Source organism: Nanorana parkeri, unplaced genomic scaffold, assembly GCF_000935625.1.
Source record: "Nanorana parkeri isolate BGI_ZX_2015 unplaced genomic scaffold, ASM93562v1 scaffold213, whole genome shotgun sequence".
Classification (NCBI taxonomy): Eukaryota; Metazoa; Chordata; class Amphibia; order Anura; family Dicroglossidae; genus Nanorana; species Nanorana parkeri.
In genome coordinates this window covers 789632-807989 of record NW_017306481.1, presented here as the reverse complement: position 1 = coordinate 807989, position 18358 = coordinate 789632, and the positions used below count along the sequence as shown (strand labels likewise).

General features: G+C 39.1%; 1 protein-coding gene across 4 annotated transcripts in view; it reads right to left on the bottom strand.

Annotated features, from left to right (window-relative positions):
* Positions 1 to 18358, bottom strand: part of RALYL (RALY RNA binding protein-like) — a 256662-nt gene that overhangs the window by 21756 nt on the left and 216548 nt on the right. For all 4 annotated transcript variants that reach the window (XM_018555772.1, XM_018555771.1, XM_018555773.1 and 1 more), the window contains 2 exons: positions 14715 to 14872; positions 4102 to 4215 (listed from right to left, as the gene is read on the bottom strand). In XM_018555772.1, the coding sequence (XP_018411274.1) occupies positions 4102 to 4215; positions 14715 to 14872 (272 nt within the window). The remainder of the gene's footprint in view (positions 1 to 4101; positions 4216 to 14714; positions 14873 to 18358) is intronic.

Here is an 18358-nt window from a genome sequence, read left to right as displayed (position 1 = left end):
CGCTCTCGCGCGCCCAGCGGCGCGCGAGGGGGCGTGTCTGAGCGGACGTCTAAAGACGCCCGCTCAGATCTAGAGAGCTCCGGGCCGGCTGTTTTTTTACTACGGCCGGCCCGGAAGTGGTTAAGGGACATTTCCTTCAGGAACTTAATCTGGATTGCAGCTACTCCGAGGTACCAGAGCACTGCTGGAAGCCTTCACAATAACTTGAGGATTGTGTGGAGTCTCCTGATATTGAGGAGATAATAATTTACAATGCCAAACAGTCTAAGAACCAGAACATACTGTACAATAATGAAGAACGAAGCTCAATTTGAATCTAAAATAACCATAAAACAGTCACTATCATTTTTTAGATAAAGAATTCGCTCTCAATCAGCATGTTGTAGTAGAGAGTTGAGTTAAAGACACTTAGGGGGAATTTGTCATAGCAATTGCGAGTGTTTGATGCACTTTGCACCAGATTTATGATGCTAGTGTAATGTTGTTGATAAATGAGGTTAAATAGACTCCAGGAAAGAAGACTCGTAACTCCAGGCAAAAAGCTTAACTGTCACTTCTTAAAGAAGAGGCCATGGGGACTTCTTAAAGGAGAACTATGAGGTGAGTGCTTTTCACTCACCTCATAGTTCTAGCCGACCTGTGACAATGAGATTGTCACAGGTCGGCTCAGTAGATCACGAAGTGAGTGAACACATACCGGCGTTCGCTCACTTCTTGATGATGTCCCTGCAGAGAGCTGTGACTGTCACTCATGGCTCACTGCAGGGATTCCCCCTCCCCTTTTGCAGAATACAGAAATAGGCTTAGTGTCACATTAATGCAGCCAAATATGTCCCAAATGTGTTTGTGTTTAAAAATATATCATGACTGCCAACAAATTATGCACCAGTATCAGCATCAGTGGTTACTCTTACAGCCTCGTGTATTCAAAACTATGAAAAGGTACAGATTTGTGTGCAACTAATGATGAAGACTACTAGAGCTAAAAAGGGCAAGTTATCCTGCACCCACCAGGATATGAGGTCCCACAGCAGACTAGTTGGTAAAAAGGCCTAATTATTTAATGTGCTAAATCTCATATCTAATTCTCCAAGTGCACAATAAAATTCTTAATTTAAAATGGTACATCTCATCTTTAATGTGCACAGCTTTGTGATATTTTCATTTAAAAAAAACTAGAAATACAGTAGATCTAACACTTGTTTGATGCCTAATAAATTCTTCTTCCTATCCCAAATGTTCTAAATCCATAAAATGTGCGCAGAGCGAGAGCTTTAAAATAACCACTCATGTTACAATTCAATAGTACAGCCTCCTTTAGATCTACCAACAACTATGGGGACATTTATCAAGCAAATTAGCTACATAATTAGTCGCAAATCAGGCTGCCTCTCAGGTTTCCAGTCCCATTCCTCTGTTTTTCTGGGCAGACAAATTTTACAGATTGCAAAGCTTTAAGACTTATTCATTTTTAAAGATGGGACAGATTTTCACTCTAAACAGTTACATATTTAGAAGGTGGTCAGAGTCAGGTTTTATTCTGTTGCAGTACTACATTAAAGTGATATTAAAGGCAAAAAAATGTTTCCCTCCCCCCCATGTAAATGTTAGCACTTACCTTAAATGATGTCTCTTTTTCCGATCTTCCTCTTCTTTCCCCATGTTTTCATGTGTCCCTCCAGCGGTGTGACGTCACTCCGATCCAGCGCTGACTGCTCTGTCCCTCCGATCCAGCGGTGTCTGCAGGCGGGTGCACGCGTCCATAGACTTACCTTGCGTCTCTGCTCGTCTCCCGGCCGAGAATCGGATTCTACGCATGCGCCCGCCCCAAGATCCTTTGCGGCCGTACGAGCAGTTCCTGATTCTCGGCGCAGGAGCGAGCAGCGATAACGAGGTAAGTTTAAAATGATTTTAAGCAGTTTTTTTTTTTTACACTTCTTGCCTATATCTACTGCTTGCTAGCAGTAGATATAAGCAAAAAAAAAAACAGAGGGTTTAGAACCCCTTTAAGGGTCCAGTCACACCAGTTGCTGTGCAAAATGCATAGCAGACTGTGTACTTTATTTTTTTTAGAACTTTATTGAAATATCACAAGTGACATTTCATTCATTTCTACGGGCACAGCAGGATGCGGCAGGGTTGTTCTGCTTCGCATCCCACAGCACTGAGAATAAATAAGGCATTCCGTACTTTTTTCAGCACACACCACCATGTTCCCACTGCAACACGGTGGTGTGAAAGGTGTCCATCCATGACAAGGCAAATTGCTTTGTCTTGCATTGAGGTTGCTCTGGAAACAATGGCCAATGCAGCCCCAACACATGTGGTGTGAATGGACCCTAAAGGAGCCAAGTGAGGAATTTATACTTTATCCTTGTTATAAATCTGTTGCACAATTTGTCTCACTGTGCATTTTAGCACTGCTCTGCCATGCAACAGAAGTGATAAATGTTCCCCTATGTATTTTAAGGGCTTGCCTGAGTGGAGACAAGTTTAATTGGGTGTTTAGTTAGGCTCCTCTATTGGATAGTTTTATTACATTTAATTATGGTTATGTAGACTCTATCAGATTTCAATATTTGTAGCCATTTTTAAACATTAAAGGAGAAGGATTAGGAGAGTAAACTGTACTCTTCCTAATACTTCGAGCTGGCAATGCAGGTGCCACATGATGGCTCTAAAGATCAAGAGCTGAGCAAGCAGAGCTCAGCACTGTCAGCAAATAGTAGGCAGTATCCTGCTAAATGCTGACTTTGGGTCACAAGAGTACATCTCCTGTGACCCTAAGGAGTAGGGATGCACAGATACCAAGTATTATACTTGGTACAAGTACAAGTCCAGATACATTTTCAGCTACTAGACTACAGATAAACTCAAAAGTTAGGAGGTGCCATTTTTGAGGAGCATTGGCTACTGGGCTCCTGGGATTTGTGCATCTCTGTTTTAATGTATGATTTGTTTTATATATATTAGGGATGCACCAATACCATTTATTCCAGACCAAACACAAGTGCCAATACTTGTCCTCACAGATACCAATTACTGATACCTTTTTGTTTATTGTCCTGTGATAGTTTTTCTAAAACAATACAGACTAGTGCCTTCAGGACAGTGGTGGAGCACCAGGGCCCAGTCGCCGCTGCAACCGCTGCAACCGCTGCAACCGCTGCAACCGCTGCAACCCTGGTAGTTCTTGTGAAAATGCCAAGTATCAGCACTGGTATCTGAAGTGAGCCATTCCTACTAAGGAGGACTAAAGCCAAAAAAGGTTTGGCTTTAGTTCTGTTTTAAAGAGCATCTGTATTTGTGTCTAAAAATGACTTTAGAGAGTGCTTAACATGCTTCAGAACATGTTGAATGCCTCCTAGCACTGGTACACCACAATAATTGAATGTGAACTGCAATGTTTATTCATTAAAGTTCACTTCACTATCTCCATAAAGCATTTCCTGCCCCCCCCCCACAAAAGAAAACTAGTGGTGTATATCCCACACAAATACAAGTACTGATATCCTGTTAGTATCAATCAACAAGGAGTCGTGAACAACTACCCATCCAGATACATTAGACAAGACAGGTACTTATGATCACAATAAGGTTCTCTGGAATGCTTTTTACACTGGATAATAAGCTCTTCTGGGCATGTGTATTTAATATTTTTATACTCACTAGATACAAATCAGCTTCTGCTTAGAAGTGCATGGGTTAGAAGCAGTTCAATGTATCAGACTGATGATTGCAAATCTTCTTTCTAACAAATAGGGCTATGAATTAAATTTTCTTGTGTTGCCTACTACTCAGTTATTTAAAGATATATTATTTTTGTTAAAGACTTAATACAAACCACATATATTTAAAAATCTCTAATTATGTAATCTGCGTTGCTACCATATAATAATGTTTCTTACGCATATGAGCATCGGCAATGTGCATTTTTGTTTATTTTATCTCAATTCAGATAACGTTTATTATGTGCTTTATGTTCATGGATTTTCAATTCTTTCTTAGAAAATCCACGGCTTTGAGTTATGTGCATTTTCTTGCTTTAATTTCCCTCTTAATGAGATTCCAAAGACTGTGCCATAAATCATTTTCACCAACCTGCTTCAGCCTTCTGCTGCTTTTCAATTTTTTCCAGCCTGCCCAGCAAAGAGTCGATCTTGGTTTTGATTTGGGTCAGTTCCTTCTTGATTGTCTGAAGCTCATCAGATTTTACTGTTGAAAAAGAAAAGAACGAAACTGAAAAACAATAATTTTATCCTAACAGACAGACAGCACAACTACCTCAAATGTTCTGTGCATTATGTCGCAGTTGTGGGGTGTAATTTCTGTGCCTGCTATCTGCAATGTTGTAGGTGATTTTCAACAAATATTTTCAAACAGAATAGAGTTTGTATCAAGGATCCCAGAAAGTGTCACTTTTAAAGAAAGCCTTCATTCGGATTGAAGGTTTAGTGTGGTATCATCTTCAATCAGTTTTGCCATTTATTTTATCAAAGTCCACCATCTCCAAATTATAGCATAATAATATGTAATTTATGAACACTGTATTATTAGTGGTGACAGGATAAGCTGTGTTTGGTATAAATATGTGTCTAAATTTTAGGTGTATATCTGACAAGGTTTAAGGTTAATCACAACATTTTATATAGACCCATCTCTTATGTTCACTTCCGTATCTAACAGTTGGCATGATGATGCTTTTAAGTATGGATGTTGTGCACAACGGCTTTAAGGTGGTATTTGAACATACATGGCTTGATGCCAAACGACAGGAATATATTCATGAAAAATTGCCACAAGAGGAAGTGAGAGGGAATCTCACCATTGTGAGTTGTTACCAGTACAGGTGTCCCTATTATAAGATTTCCCACTAACACTGGTCCCCAGGGAAAATAGAGGGATAAATCTTCCTTGCCCAGATAAAGACCTTAGGGGGGATAATACTCTCAAGAATCCATATGGTAGTTCAGTACAAACTTGAAAAAGTTTATCATACCAAATAATGTGACATAGCAATGGCAATGGATTGGGATGCTATTACACATCCATCTCTACTAGGAAATTCTGATCAATCTAGGAATGACAAAAGCCAATTGAACATTCATATCCTGTTTCAAAATCATAACACGAGGTGGGTGACAGAGAAAAGAACAACTAACTGATATCATAGTAATACAAACATAAAACTATAACCTTAACTATATGGAACTGATATGGAAATTAAAATATATGCAATTGGTAAGGTATGTAGGTTACCTTGTTGAATAGGCGTATCACGTTTAAAAGGCATGTGGAATAAGCATGACTTTAAATATGATGTGTTTTAAATTCTGTGATTACTTTGTCTTGTAATCTGAGCAGCGGGTCATGCTATAAAACAATTTCAATGGAATTTATGATCTGGGCATACTGGCACAATGCTTGCTGAGCCTAGTCAAATGAGGCTGTTTCGTCTTTATTAAACATGTTTTAGACAGGTGCTCTGACAGAACAAATATTAAAGCAGTCACAGAAAATAAATGGAACCGATGGTGCACTCAGTGTGAAGTGGACAGCATGCAATCTGTTCATTGATTTAGCACAAGCCTGACCCATTTATCTTATGAAAATGTGTTTCTGGGGCACTTGGCTGTAGGAATCAAAAACAGGAGTCACCAGGCCCAAATGCTTGTAAAGCATGCCTGGACAAATCTCACGCAGAACTAGGAGCCAACTGTAACTAAGAACCTAGAAGCCAAGAGCCCGAAGCCAGCAATGTGCGTGACAGGCTGAGCCAAGTTCACATATGATATAAGCTGGCAGGACTTGGCTCAGTCAGTCTTAGTCAACTAAGGCTGTCAATACAATTACACAGGGCCACCATTATAAATCAGAGCTCAGTAGTTCAAGCTGAGATTTAAACACACAAATGATCGAGTTAGCGCAGGGAGTCATCCCCATCTATCCATACAGCTATGTCAAAGGCTTTCAATTAGACAGGACCAGCCTGAAAGGAATAACAGCCTCTTTCTATAAAAATCCATGGGATGTATCTTAAGCAATCTAAATTGTTTTGGATAGAGTGGCAAAGGGTTAGAAGGCTAGGTTTGTATCACTTATGTGTCTCAATAGGCAGATTCACCCTTTGCATTTGTCCTGGTGACCATGAGTGTATGTGTAAAGCATATATAGTATACAAACTGTTAAACTTAACTTATAAGCTTTAAAAACAATGAATATACAATGAACACCAAATCATTATAGTTTCCCTTTTGTAAGAACTTCACTTAACCATTTCTAATAACTATACAAACACACACACACACACACACACACACACACACACACACACTGTATTTTTTATTCATGTATAAATTAATATTTTTAATATCACATAGTTTGTTAAGTAAGTTTTCTTTTGGCCACCTCAATGCTTTGATTTGTAATATTTTGAGCTATTTATATCCAAAATGATGCTCTTCATAGCTATGAAAACTTTTACTCTTTCTTTAATATAGCTATTCAACAATTTATTTCTTTGAATTCTTCTCATCTGAACTCATATTCCCTTTCTTTGGAGGAAAAACCTCATCAACACTATAAGTGGTCTATGAATTTGTGCAAATTCAATTTCAAAAGAAGTATAATAAAAAGGCATACAATTCTGATGTGAGCGAAATGACTTCTGTTTGATGAATGACAAGGGAATAACTTTTCTAAATACATTTCAACCCATCCAGAAATCAAATCCTCTGCATTGACGGAATGAATAATCTGAGAATGAATAGAGCCTTTTTGTACAAGCAGATTCTAGTAACAAATATTTCCAGTATCAGCTATCGGTGTCGCAGCAGCACAAAATAAAATTGGGAATCCATATGCCGGATAGGCAACAAATGATTTTGAGTATTAAAAATAAATATTGTTTAGGAAGCAATGGTAGGAAAACTTTCAATCTTTCTATTGGAATACAGCATTAATAGCAGAAAGTATGGTTGGGTTTAAGTCAAAGAAAATCAGCTTTGAAAAGCAATTTATCAGCATAACGCAGAAAATGCCTTGAGAGCATTTCATGGAGAGGCAAAATATATAAACCCATTAATGGTATGTACTCACAGGAGGCTGTAAACTCACAGCACTATTTACAAAAGCACAAGGGGCACTGCATGCAGCCGCTGTGTGCATTTGTGATCAGCAAGAATAGTAAACACCCCACAGGTCCTTACAATTGGAAAAAAAGAAAACATGTTGACTTTTGCTTATAGAGAAACGATTGTGTCAGGTTAATTGTATTTTTTTTTAAAGTTTATATATTTTTAAGCTGATGCTTTGCATTTTTACTATTTATATAAAATTGCTATTCTGCTATTGTCATTCTACATTCAAATTAAACATTTAATTCAGGGTGCACCCACGACACTGGTTTCATAAAGCAATATAGGCTTTCTAAATAAAAAGCACAAGGAAAATGGTATGCTTTTAAACCATTTCTCTCTAATTCAAAGTGTTTACAGAACTATACAAAAAAGAGAAAGGACTGAGGGAAGGGGATGAATGAATCATACAGTTGCATCTGTAAATGGGAACTTGAATTTAAGTAAAAAACACGGGTTTTCTTTTTATCTGTGTGCACACCCAGGCCATTTTGATTGGAGTGCAGGTACCACTCATCTATATTATATATTATATATAAATGGCAGCATATTCATTTTCTCTTACTATAGTAAAAAAAAAAAGTGCACCCGCAATGTGGGTTTTTACCTTTGTCTTGGCCCATAAATGTTCATGGATAGAGCGTGCTACCTTATACACTCATAAACATCAGGGTGCACTCAGTGTTCCTAATATTACTAAATACTATCAACGTCACAGATAGCGCAACTCTCATTTTAGTGGTGGGTTTCGAAAGGTTTCACACATGTTCATTGTTTTCATCACTCACATTCTTTCCCAGATTGGATGATGGTTAAAGAACAATATAATGCTTAGTCTTCAGAAATCCATAGACATCTCCGACATTGGATAGGGTCACAAATACATACATCAACATTCCATTTCATCACATCTGGATTTGAACAGATCTGTCTGCGTGCTCCTTGCTCCCCCAAATATATTCTTCCTTGATTTCCTGCTCCTTTAGTTTCAGGCTTACCTTTGTAGAGCAAGGGGAACAAGATATCTGTACACTTGAAATTCCGATTGTGGGAGGATTTGATCCAGAGTAGCCAGATGCTCATTCAACACTTCAGTACTGGAATCAGCTTATAAGGTTCTTTTGCGGTGGTATTGTATGCCAGCTAGGACAACTAAAGCAGTCCTGTCCTATAGTGACAGATGTGGTCTTTTAGGGGATGTTTTGCATATATGCTGGTCCCTAAATTGGTAGCCTTTTGGTCTAGGATTTTTGGTTTGATTCAGACTCTATTTCACATATTCCTCCTCGAAAAACACCTGGTTTCCTCTCTTGCATCCCACTATACCAGGTCTTACGGCCTTGCAACAAACATTGGTCAGCTTCTTATTCTTGGCAGCAAAACAAACAATTGCAAAGGCATGGTGGAAACCTAGAGTACCCATACAGGAGGTAAAGAAACGAATGATCATGCTTATGATAAATTAAAAATTGACCAGTATCTTCCAAGACACATATACTAAATCTCTTAAAATCTTGGAGCCATGGTTGATGTACATGCTTTCCTCTCTAAGCCCAGCAAGTTCTATCTATTTTTAATCTAGTGGTCCATTGGGGGTGTCGGCCATGTGGGGGGCGCTGTCTGATTCCCTATGCCAATTGCCTTTCCCTTCCCTCTCTGTTTAGTTTAGATTTTTCTTTATATAGGGGAATATTGTGAAGTACTTGGATTGCTGCCTTGCTCACTATTTGAGCCATGTACCTTTATTATGCGTATCTTTGAGCTCTTTGTAATCTCCTTTTCATTAGTTTTGGCTATTATGTGAATGTATTTATCATATAAGCTGAACTGGAAAGTTAGCTGAATTGGAGAATTTATCCATACCAGCTATGTTGTCCTAGATTGTTCACTTTTCTTGCCTTCTCCAAACTCTTCACCCTTTTGTGAATAACCCTGTATGTTTTTCCCCCCCAAAAATTAAATAAATATATTGAAAAGGAAAAAAATTAAAAACAAATATGTATCTCTATATTGAACTTCCAAAAGTTTTATCCTGCTCCTAATAACCATATCCATCTAGAACAGTGGCCAAAAGGATGCACCAGACATTACTAATCAACCACTAGATCCCCAGGGATCATGCCTCCTTGCCTCCTCCCTGCAAAAAGGTAAGCAGGAGAGGGGGCTCTTTAATTTAATTTATATGTGGGTGTGTAAGGGGGAGGGGGGGTTGAATTATTTTATATGTGCATGGTAGTATTTTTTTATGGGGTCTGGGGGTAGTGTATTTTTTTGGGGTATGGGGGGAAAGTGTATTAGGCTCAATTCGCATCTGTAAGATTAGGTGCCATTAGGGATTCCTGCATCCGGAACTTTCCGGCAGAAGGAATCCCTAATCTGGCATTTACAAGCGGCAACTGTCACCTATTCAGGTTAATGATCAGGTGACATCCGCTGCATATAAACGCCTGCACACCGCATGCAATGGTTTGTCTATCCCTGGACACATCGATTTTGCATCCAGCAAGAGTTTTTTTCTAATCTGGCGCTTGTAATCGCCAGATTAGGGAATCCTGCTACAGAAAAACTCAAGTTCCTGACGCAGGAATCCCTAATCACAACTAAACTTACAGATATGAACGGGACCTTATTGTGAACATATTAGTGTCCATAGTACCATACTGGATATAGTTACATTTTATTTTGAAGTATGAAATTTAGCAAGCGGCCCCCATGGGAGAAAAAAATTGTCGAGTGTCCCAAGAGTGAATTGAGTTTGAGACCCCTGATCTAGAAGTTTGTAAACTTACTTATTGATGATGCCCATACGATGTACTTCCTCAATGCAGTGATACAATTTCACTCTGTGAATATACCCTTGCTTGTGTCACAACTCTCACAAAGCTGAACTACAACTCAACTCTTCCCCTTCCCTCGCAGTGAAAACAGGAAATGTCCACAATTTAACATTATCATTGATTGCTGGAAGCGATGCATGGTGGAATATGTAGTCTTGAAAAATTGAGATTGCATAATGTCAAGCAGCCGGGAAAGAGATGCAAAGCCTACTAGGAATCCAAGAAGTTGTTGAAAGTGATTGCAAATTTTATTGCATTATCAAAAAGTTCTTATTACAATTCTGATGTTTACAACGTCTTTAAAGCAAACCTTTACCCTCTTTTACAAAAAATCACATCAGCGTGCAAGCTCTGCATTCTGATATAAAATCATGTAACATTCATTGCTAAACATTTTTTGCTTTTAACTATAATTCATGTTTTTCTACTTCCTGGTCCTCTAGGCATCAGTGTTGTAATCCTGACCTAACAGATGGATCCTGGGAAATGAGATTTCACCAGTGCTTTCCTGGGAAATCTCATCTGTAAACTGCTCAAGTAGGTACCCGTGTACCAGAAAGTAAAGGGAGATGAATTAATCTGCACTTAGTCAAAGCGGCCACTGTGAGAAGAATGGGGAGGAAAAGAAAAACAAGGTATGCGAAGAATAAAAAGCCGGCAATTATCTAGAAGTATGTGTTTGTAGATTTACATTACTAAACATTTCTAAAGGTGCTTTGTTGTCATTTTTAAGAAAAGGGTGAAGTCTAGCCTGGTAAGCATATGAAAAGAAACATAAAGATTCACTTGCTGGCTGGAGCGGTAATTATGTATATGCAATATTTTATATTTACCGGTACAAATGTTTTAAAATGTTATTTTTTGTAGTCACTTTTATAATAAATCAATAAAGAAAATATATATAGAAAGACACTGAAATTGTAAATAATGCATGGCCTTACAAAATAGCCAAAAGTGCAGTAGATTGTTCAAACATAAATTCTGAAGATAAATAAAAAAAATGGATCCCCAACACTTCCTGGTCACAAGGTACCTAGGCAGCCCTCTACCCTCCAGATACATGTTGGGAGATTGATATTAGAAGGCACCCTTCTCCTAATCCGTCCCATCCTCCCCCTTAGTTACACAGAAAAATATTTGTTTATAAAACCGTTCATCCAAAACTTCTATCCTATCACTCTTCTATATGTAATACAAATCAAGAACTAGGTTATAAAATTATCTCTAGGTGGTACAGGACCCCTCAGATTCTTCATGCTATGTTCCCAAAGTCCTCTAACTGTTGTTGGCAATGTAAGACCCTAGAAGCAGACACGTTGCATATATTTTGATCAAGCTTTTTATGTGCTCAGTGGTGCGGCATATGGCTAATGCCGCATGCGCCAGTATCCCAGCCTTGTGGAAGAGATCTGAACCACCTAATATACATTCTTGGTTTGATGGTATTCAGGATATTTACCCTATGGAAGATCTCACAAGCTCTTTTAAGAATATCTCTGATAGTTTTCAGAATACTTGGTTTCAATGGAGAGAGTTTGTAAATGCAGCCAAATATTTTGCTTTGCGTCAGGATTCGGAGCTTTGAGCTTTTTGAGGGAGGGGTTTTGCTTTGGGTTTTTTTGTGCTTTTTTTGTAGTTTGGTTTTGTTTATGTGGTCTGTTTTGTTTATATTTCTCAGTGGTTGGACTTCATAGGCCCATTTAAGTTTAGTTTGTTTTTTTTGTTTATATACACTGTTCTATCTTTTTACGTTCAACCCACGGGCTGAACGGAAAAAATAGAACAAATTCCTCCATCAACGCTTGCAAGCATTGATTGAGGAATCTCCTGTTGTCTTCCCTGTACTCTGACAGCAGCCAAACGTAGCTGGCAGCCAATGAGTGTAAGAAACTAATTGGCTGCCCACTCTGTTCATTCAGCTGATAGAGGGTGTTGACAGGGGCACCCACTGTGCGAATTTCGGCAGGTTCCTTAATATTTGCACAGTGTCTTTCCACCTTAACCCTTTTCTGCTCTAAAACTAGAAAAAAAAACTTGGGCCTTAGAAATACGTTAAAGCTTAGCTGCTGTTGAAAAATTTTTTTACAATTTTTTAATAGGGTGGGGAAGGGTTAGATCCTCTTACTAATTAAATGTCTTCTGTGTCTCCTTTTGGTAGTATTGTCTTCAGTTCAGAAACACCAATCTTCTAGACAGAAATTAAGGGGTATTGTTCCCAGGGGACACAGACAGCACATACAAATCTGGCAGAAGTTCTAACTCTTCTCCATCTCCATCTTCATTGGAGAGATCACCCCTCAATTGACACACATCAAAAAACAATGTGAATAAATGTCCACAACAGGGGTACAGATAGCAAAAAAACACTACAGAGATTATAACTCTTCCATGATCTATACCAGCGGTCGCCCATTGCGCCCGGGGCACATGCCCCCCCTAGCTTCAGCACTGCCCCCAACCACCCTCGTGCCTCCCCTTCCCCCACACTGAGCCACTATTATCTGGCTTCCTTGTGACAGCCGCTGCTTGAATCAGTGAGAGGCAGCCTTTGTGCCGCTTCAATGATGACCCAGCCTGCACGCCATCAGAAGGGCCCGGGGACCACCAACATTTTCTCGTGGACCACTGGTTGGCGACCAATAATCTATACAACAAAAATGTTTTGGGTGGATCTGGGTTTCAAGGATAAACTTGCATATCTAGATCCATCCGATACAGCTCAAGCGCAAAACTGTCAATGTAATTCAGAGTGTTCTCATTGATCCTTGTGATGTTTAGAAATAATCTAATTTCTATATATTTCATACAAAGATAGTATCATATATGCTTGGATTAATAAACTGGCAAAGTCAATTCTGAAATGAAATCATGTATGAAAGAAATGTATTTATTCCAGCTCCATATTTCAGTGTATATTTTCAGTGTGCATAACATTGTTTGTTGCCATCCAGTAGAGCATCAGATGGAATGTATTATTCATTACTATGAGATATTATTTTTATAAACTACCATTTCTGCTTTTTAACCTCTGGTTGTCCAACAGTTGTGCATGAATAATCCCATACATTGTAATGGCAATAAACATTGAATACATAAATGTGACCGACAGCTTTGAAATGCAGTCTGGAGTCTTTTCCTACAGCCAACATACACACACAAAGGCTGCAAAGGATGGTGCTGGTGTATTAGAATGGGAATAGCTTAATCAGTGTGAAAAACTGATAATAAAAGGGCAGAAGATACTTGAACAGAACCAATTACATCAGAGCTAATCACAGCTGCATAGCTGGTGAAAATAAAGAGTAAAGCACATCATTATCTTCTGTCATGATGAACATCATCTTTTCATAAACAACTATTTCTAGGAAAATTGCATGTATTATTAATATCTGAGAACATAGACAACATTAGCAGGCAATACAACTGCCCTTCTAATCCATCTGGCAGGGTTTTTATTTTTCCTTACCTTGTAAAGCAAGTTATACTCACTTATGTCCCCGCTCCAGGTCCCTCACCGGTGCTGCTTCAGTGCTGCAGATGGTCCCTCGTCAGCCCTTCCCCTTTCAACCCCTTGCAATAACACCACTTTTCTTCTAGATCCTGAAAGGACCCCACTGCTGGACAGCCAATAGAAAGTGCCCACGTCATGCAGGTAATGACAAGGGCACCTGAAGAAGGACACCGCAGGAAGTAAACCAAGGAGAAACACAATAGGCTAAATTTGCACAGCTTACACATAAGGATAAGTATTCCTACTTTCAAAGTCCAATTCAATTTGAAAATTATAGTCAGATGACTGAAAATGGAGTCCCTTAGGCTGCAGTTAAAACTGTGTAAATTTAGCCTAATGGCTGTTCTTTGACTTTAAAGATAGAAGTGAGCATTTAGTGGGGTGAAGAAACAGGATCTAATAGCATTTAGCAACAAGTAAAATGATAACAAGGGGCAGCTTTTTATTTAAAGTTCAAGTCCAGACTCCCCCCTCCCCCCCTAAGGTGTTTTCAGGTCAGTCATATAATGTGCGGGTTCCTCTTCCTTTTGAGCTCTTCTCCGGACGGTTGCTGATGAAGCAAAGATCAGCACTAACATGTCTGTGAAGGTTCTCATTCATCCAGGTCATGGTATATCTGTAAAAAATAAGTCAAGGCAACTGGACTTGCTGTATTTTTCTTGAAACATTTCACTGGTCATCCAACCAGCTTTCTCAATTCAGAATTCTGAATTGAGAAAGCTGGTTGGATGACCAGTGAAACAAAGCAATTCAGAATTCTGAATTGAGAAAGCTGGTCGGATGACCAGTGAAACGTTTGAAGAAAAATACAGCAAGTCCAGTTGCCTTGACTTATTTTTTACAGACAGCACTAACATGATTATGTCTTCTTCTCTCTGCATCATTGTATGTAAATGTAAACTGTTGTAATGCCCCGTCAGGGGGTGGGTCCATGACGCCCTGCACTTACAGAAGTCCATCACTCTTCAAGGGTTGAATGATGCTGGGTGTCATTCAATCCAGGAGACTGTACAATCTAGTGGTGGAAGAGCTCTGAGAGGAGGAGAGCATTGGAGCCAGAGCTGCTTTTTTTTTGTATCAAACCTCTGCCTTTGCCAGCAGTCTGTAACCATACTGTGAAATATTATGTTACATATATAAATTCTATGGTAAACTTATTTACTGGTGTTGCACAAAACATATATCTGCAGTTGCAGTCTTTTATCAAGGAAGAACAAAGCAAGCACTCACATTTGGAGCCTGATGACGAGGAGGCAGACCTTGAAGCTCCCTTCAGTGAGAAGATTCCTTTTCCTCTGCGTGTTGCTGGCACAGTTATTCTGGGGCGTTTCAGAGGAATGACAGCACGGGGTGGAGGAGGAACACGTCCATGTCCATAATCGAACAACCTTGAAAGTATATTATTATATGATTAATACACAGTTTCAGTGTTTTACAGTATTATTTCAACAAACAGCCATCAAAATAAAGCCTAAAGAACATAGATGGGGTGTAGCCTAGCACACACACTAAATATTGTCTACCTGATTGTTAAGCCATCTTGATAGAAGTACACAATAAATAATCAGGGTAAAAAAAAACTGACCCACGCCCATTTTACATATTGCAATGCTTTTATAGGGCTGGTGTTTATAATTTCTTTGCCTCATTTACTGTATATAACAGTGATCTGTTTTACCACAAAGCTTAAAAGCCCAACTCCAGTCAAAACGTTTTATTTTGTTTTGAATACAGCAGGAAGAGGAGAGAGCCCCTATTTGGGTTTTTTTGTTTTCTGTGTAACTATTTGGGAGATTTCTCTTCCTATCAGGACAGGAAGTGATAACAAATCTCTCTAATGGCGATACAGACAAACACCCCCCCCCCACTTTTTTAGTACAGTAAAGAAAGGTTACAACTACTCACAATGTTTTTAATGCTTTCCTGTTCATTCCTGTCCTAGTAGCGCCCACACCCTTCAGTTCTTGTATGGGCATCACAGAAGGAGAAATTAAGAGAATATTTCCCCAATAAAGACACAAATGGCAATAAAAACCAGATACGAGTTCAAAATTTTAGCCACTAACTAAAAAAGCAAAACAAAAACAAAGGTTTTGCCTGCAGTTGAGCCTTAATGCACTGAGGCTTTCACATCAGACCCTGCCCACCACAGAACTTTTATTCTAGTGTCCTTTCTACAGTCATACACACACTCAGTAAGACTAATCTGGGTAGAAGACAACCCACAAGCATGTTTTTTTTCATATACTTGGTAAGAATTAGTAGTACTAAAGCCCCTTTTTTATTACAAAAACGAATCAGTCCTCATTAGCCTACTAAAGGCTAATAAACAATTCCTCGCTAATCAGTTGGAAACAATTTTTTTATGTTTGCTCCCCCATCGCCATCGTTTCCTGTGTGCTGCTTTCTTAAACTTCCTGCCGGGGAAAGCGCACACATAACGTCATTATTGTATCCACTATTTAATTCAGCGGAACTATAGGTCTTTCATGCCTTGCACCAGCATGTAACCATGTTCATTTTTTTTCTGATCTGCGGCTGCTTGTGCATGTAGGTGCAGGCAGCGTCACCCCCTCCTCTTGTAGTCCACCCTGTAGTCCACACACGAAAGGGTGACTGCAGAGGACCCTGTAAGGTAATGGAGCCACCCTAGAACTTGACGGTGCTTAAAGGAGCAATCTTAAATCAGGGAAAGAAACACTTTCAATGAAGAAGAAACAGTGAATACAGTAAATCTGTTTATCAGTAATACTATATTGATGAAACAAATTTAGCCTTTAGGCCCCATTCACAACTAGGTGACAGCATTTTTACGCATATTATCGCACGTTCTTGGCCAGTGTTCTTGTACTTTTTTCATGCATTTTTGCAGGTGTACATTAGGCTGTGCTTTTTAGCTGGCAGATGGTGAGATAAATGTAAACCCGACCAACGTGCACATAAATGTGCAAAAACACTTGTGTCATGTTTTTCCAGGCATTTCCATTGAAGTCTATTGGTTGGAATCTGCAAAAAAGTTGTGCTTTTTTTCAGTGATAGGCATTTTTCTGCATGCGACAAAATGCTTAGGTGTGAACAGGAGCCATAGAAAACAATGGAATTCCTAGTGTTGAATGTTTTGTAGCTCTAAGATTAGAGCTACGTGGGAACGGGGACTTAATATACCTTTAAAATGTAACTCGTCATGCTTATTGTACAAAATGTTTCACCCGATTGGAATTTATTAAGACCAGTCTTGAAACATTTAACAGATCCTTTAATGTTCCACTACCTGATCAGTCATCCTGCACGACTACAGTAGATATAAACTCTTACTGGATGATCAGTTCAATTTGTTAAACACTGTGTATCATGGGCAAATGCCATGTTTTTTAACATAAATTACTGTTTTCATTATTTTGCATCTCAGTGCTGCTGATCTCTTTGAACCTCTTTAGACACCACTATCTATCTACATTCACTCTAGTATTGGATGCATGTCATTGGTCTAAACCGGCTTCCTGAACCATGCCTGCACAGTGTGCTGACACATCCACTTGTCTGACCAGTAGAATACAATAATAAACTCTCTGACCTGACAACAGCAGGGAGATTCTAAACAGAGATTATAAACAGAATTTCAGGTTTTCAAGTCTTTTTGCTAAGAAAAGGTTTTTGTACAGTAGATATAAACTCTTACTGGATGATCAGTTCAGTTTGTTAAACACTGTGTATCATGGGAAAATGCCATGTTTTTTTAACATAAATTACTCTTTTTATTATTTTGCATATCAGTGCTGCTGATCTCTTTAGACACCACTATCTATCTACATTCACTCTAGTATTGGATGCATATCATTGGTCTAAACTGGCTTCCTGGACCATGCCAGCCTCAACCCCCCCTCACCCCCTCACACACACACTAACCTGAATTGTGGGGTTCTATCCCCAGCAGAGTTCTGTTTGGTTTTGAATTTGGCGCCAATGTGCGTGGTTCCACCGGCATAGCTGCATCATCCATTCACAGATCTATTCACATGATCTGTGAGTGGCCTACCAACACAGAAGAGGAGCAAAACTCATCAGTTTAGAGTTAACTGAAAATGAGGGACCTAGATTAATTTCTCTCATGCTATTGTTTACATACATGTGCGTGCCCTATGCTTGCATTTGTGTTCATTTGTGGACGGAGGCAGCAGGAATGCGTTTACTGTTTTGTAATTTGAATTCATTATAATTTTTAACACTTTTTTTTTTTACTTAACTATATTGCGATCTCAAGGGGGCTAACAATGTGATAGCATTGAGGTATATGTGGTCTGTTAGACCCATTATCATCCCCCTACCCTTTGCTCCAGCAAAACAAAAAAAATGACTGTTCTCCACCATCTGTTTACATGGCTTTTCAGACAGAATTTTGACAGCTCTGAAACCTGGAAATTCTCAGAGCTGAGCACTTCCAGATTTACACACTACAGAGGAAATTGGGGAACAAACCAATGAGTCACATAAAAGTGATCGGGTGGCTTTACAGCCACTCATATAATTTTTACATAGAAGCAAGAAGCTGACCGAAGAAAATAGAAACAAGCCTATGGCTGCAATCATGAGCTAGTTTTAACCCCTAGCCCTTGAAGACCTTGATATACCAGACATATCTAAAGATCTCAAGTGGTTAAATCGGATCTCCAAAAATGGTTAAGGCATGCCAAATGTCAAGGTTTGCCAAAGTGCTTATTCCAGCTCTCAACTGAACGTTCAAGCCATCAAATGGCTGGTGGCATAGCTGATCATGGCAACTGCAATCCAAGCAGAGGATGACACCTTCCTTGGCAGTAAAAGATTTGAGGGTGTAGTTCTGCTTCAAGCTTTCTTCTGCTGCATAGCGACTATGA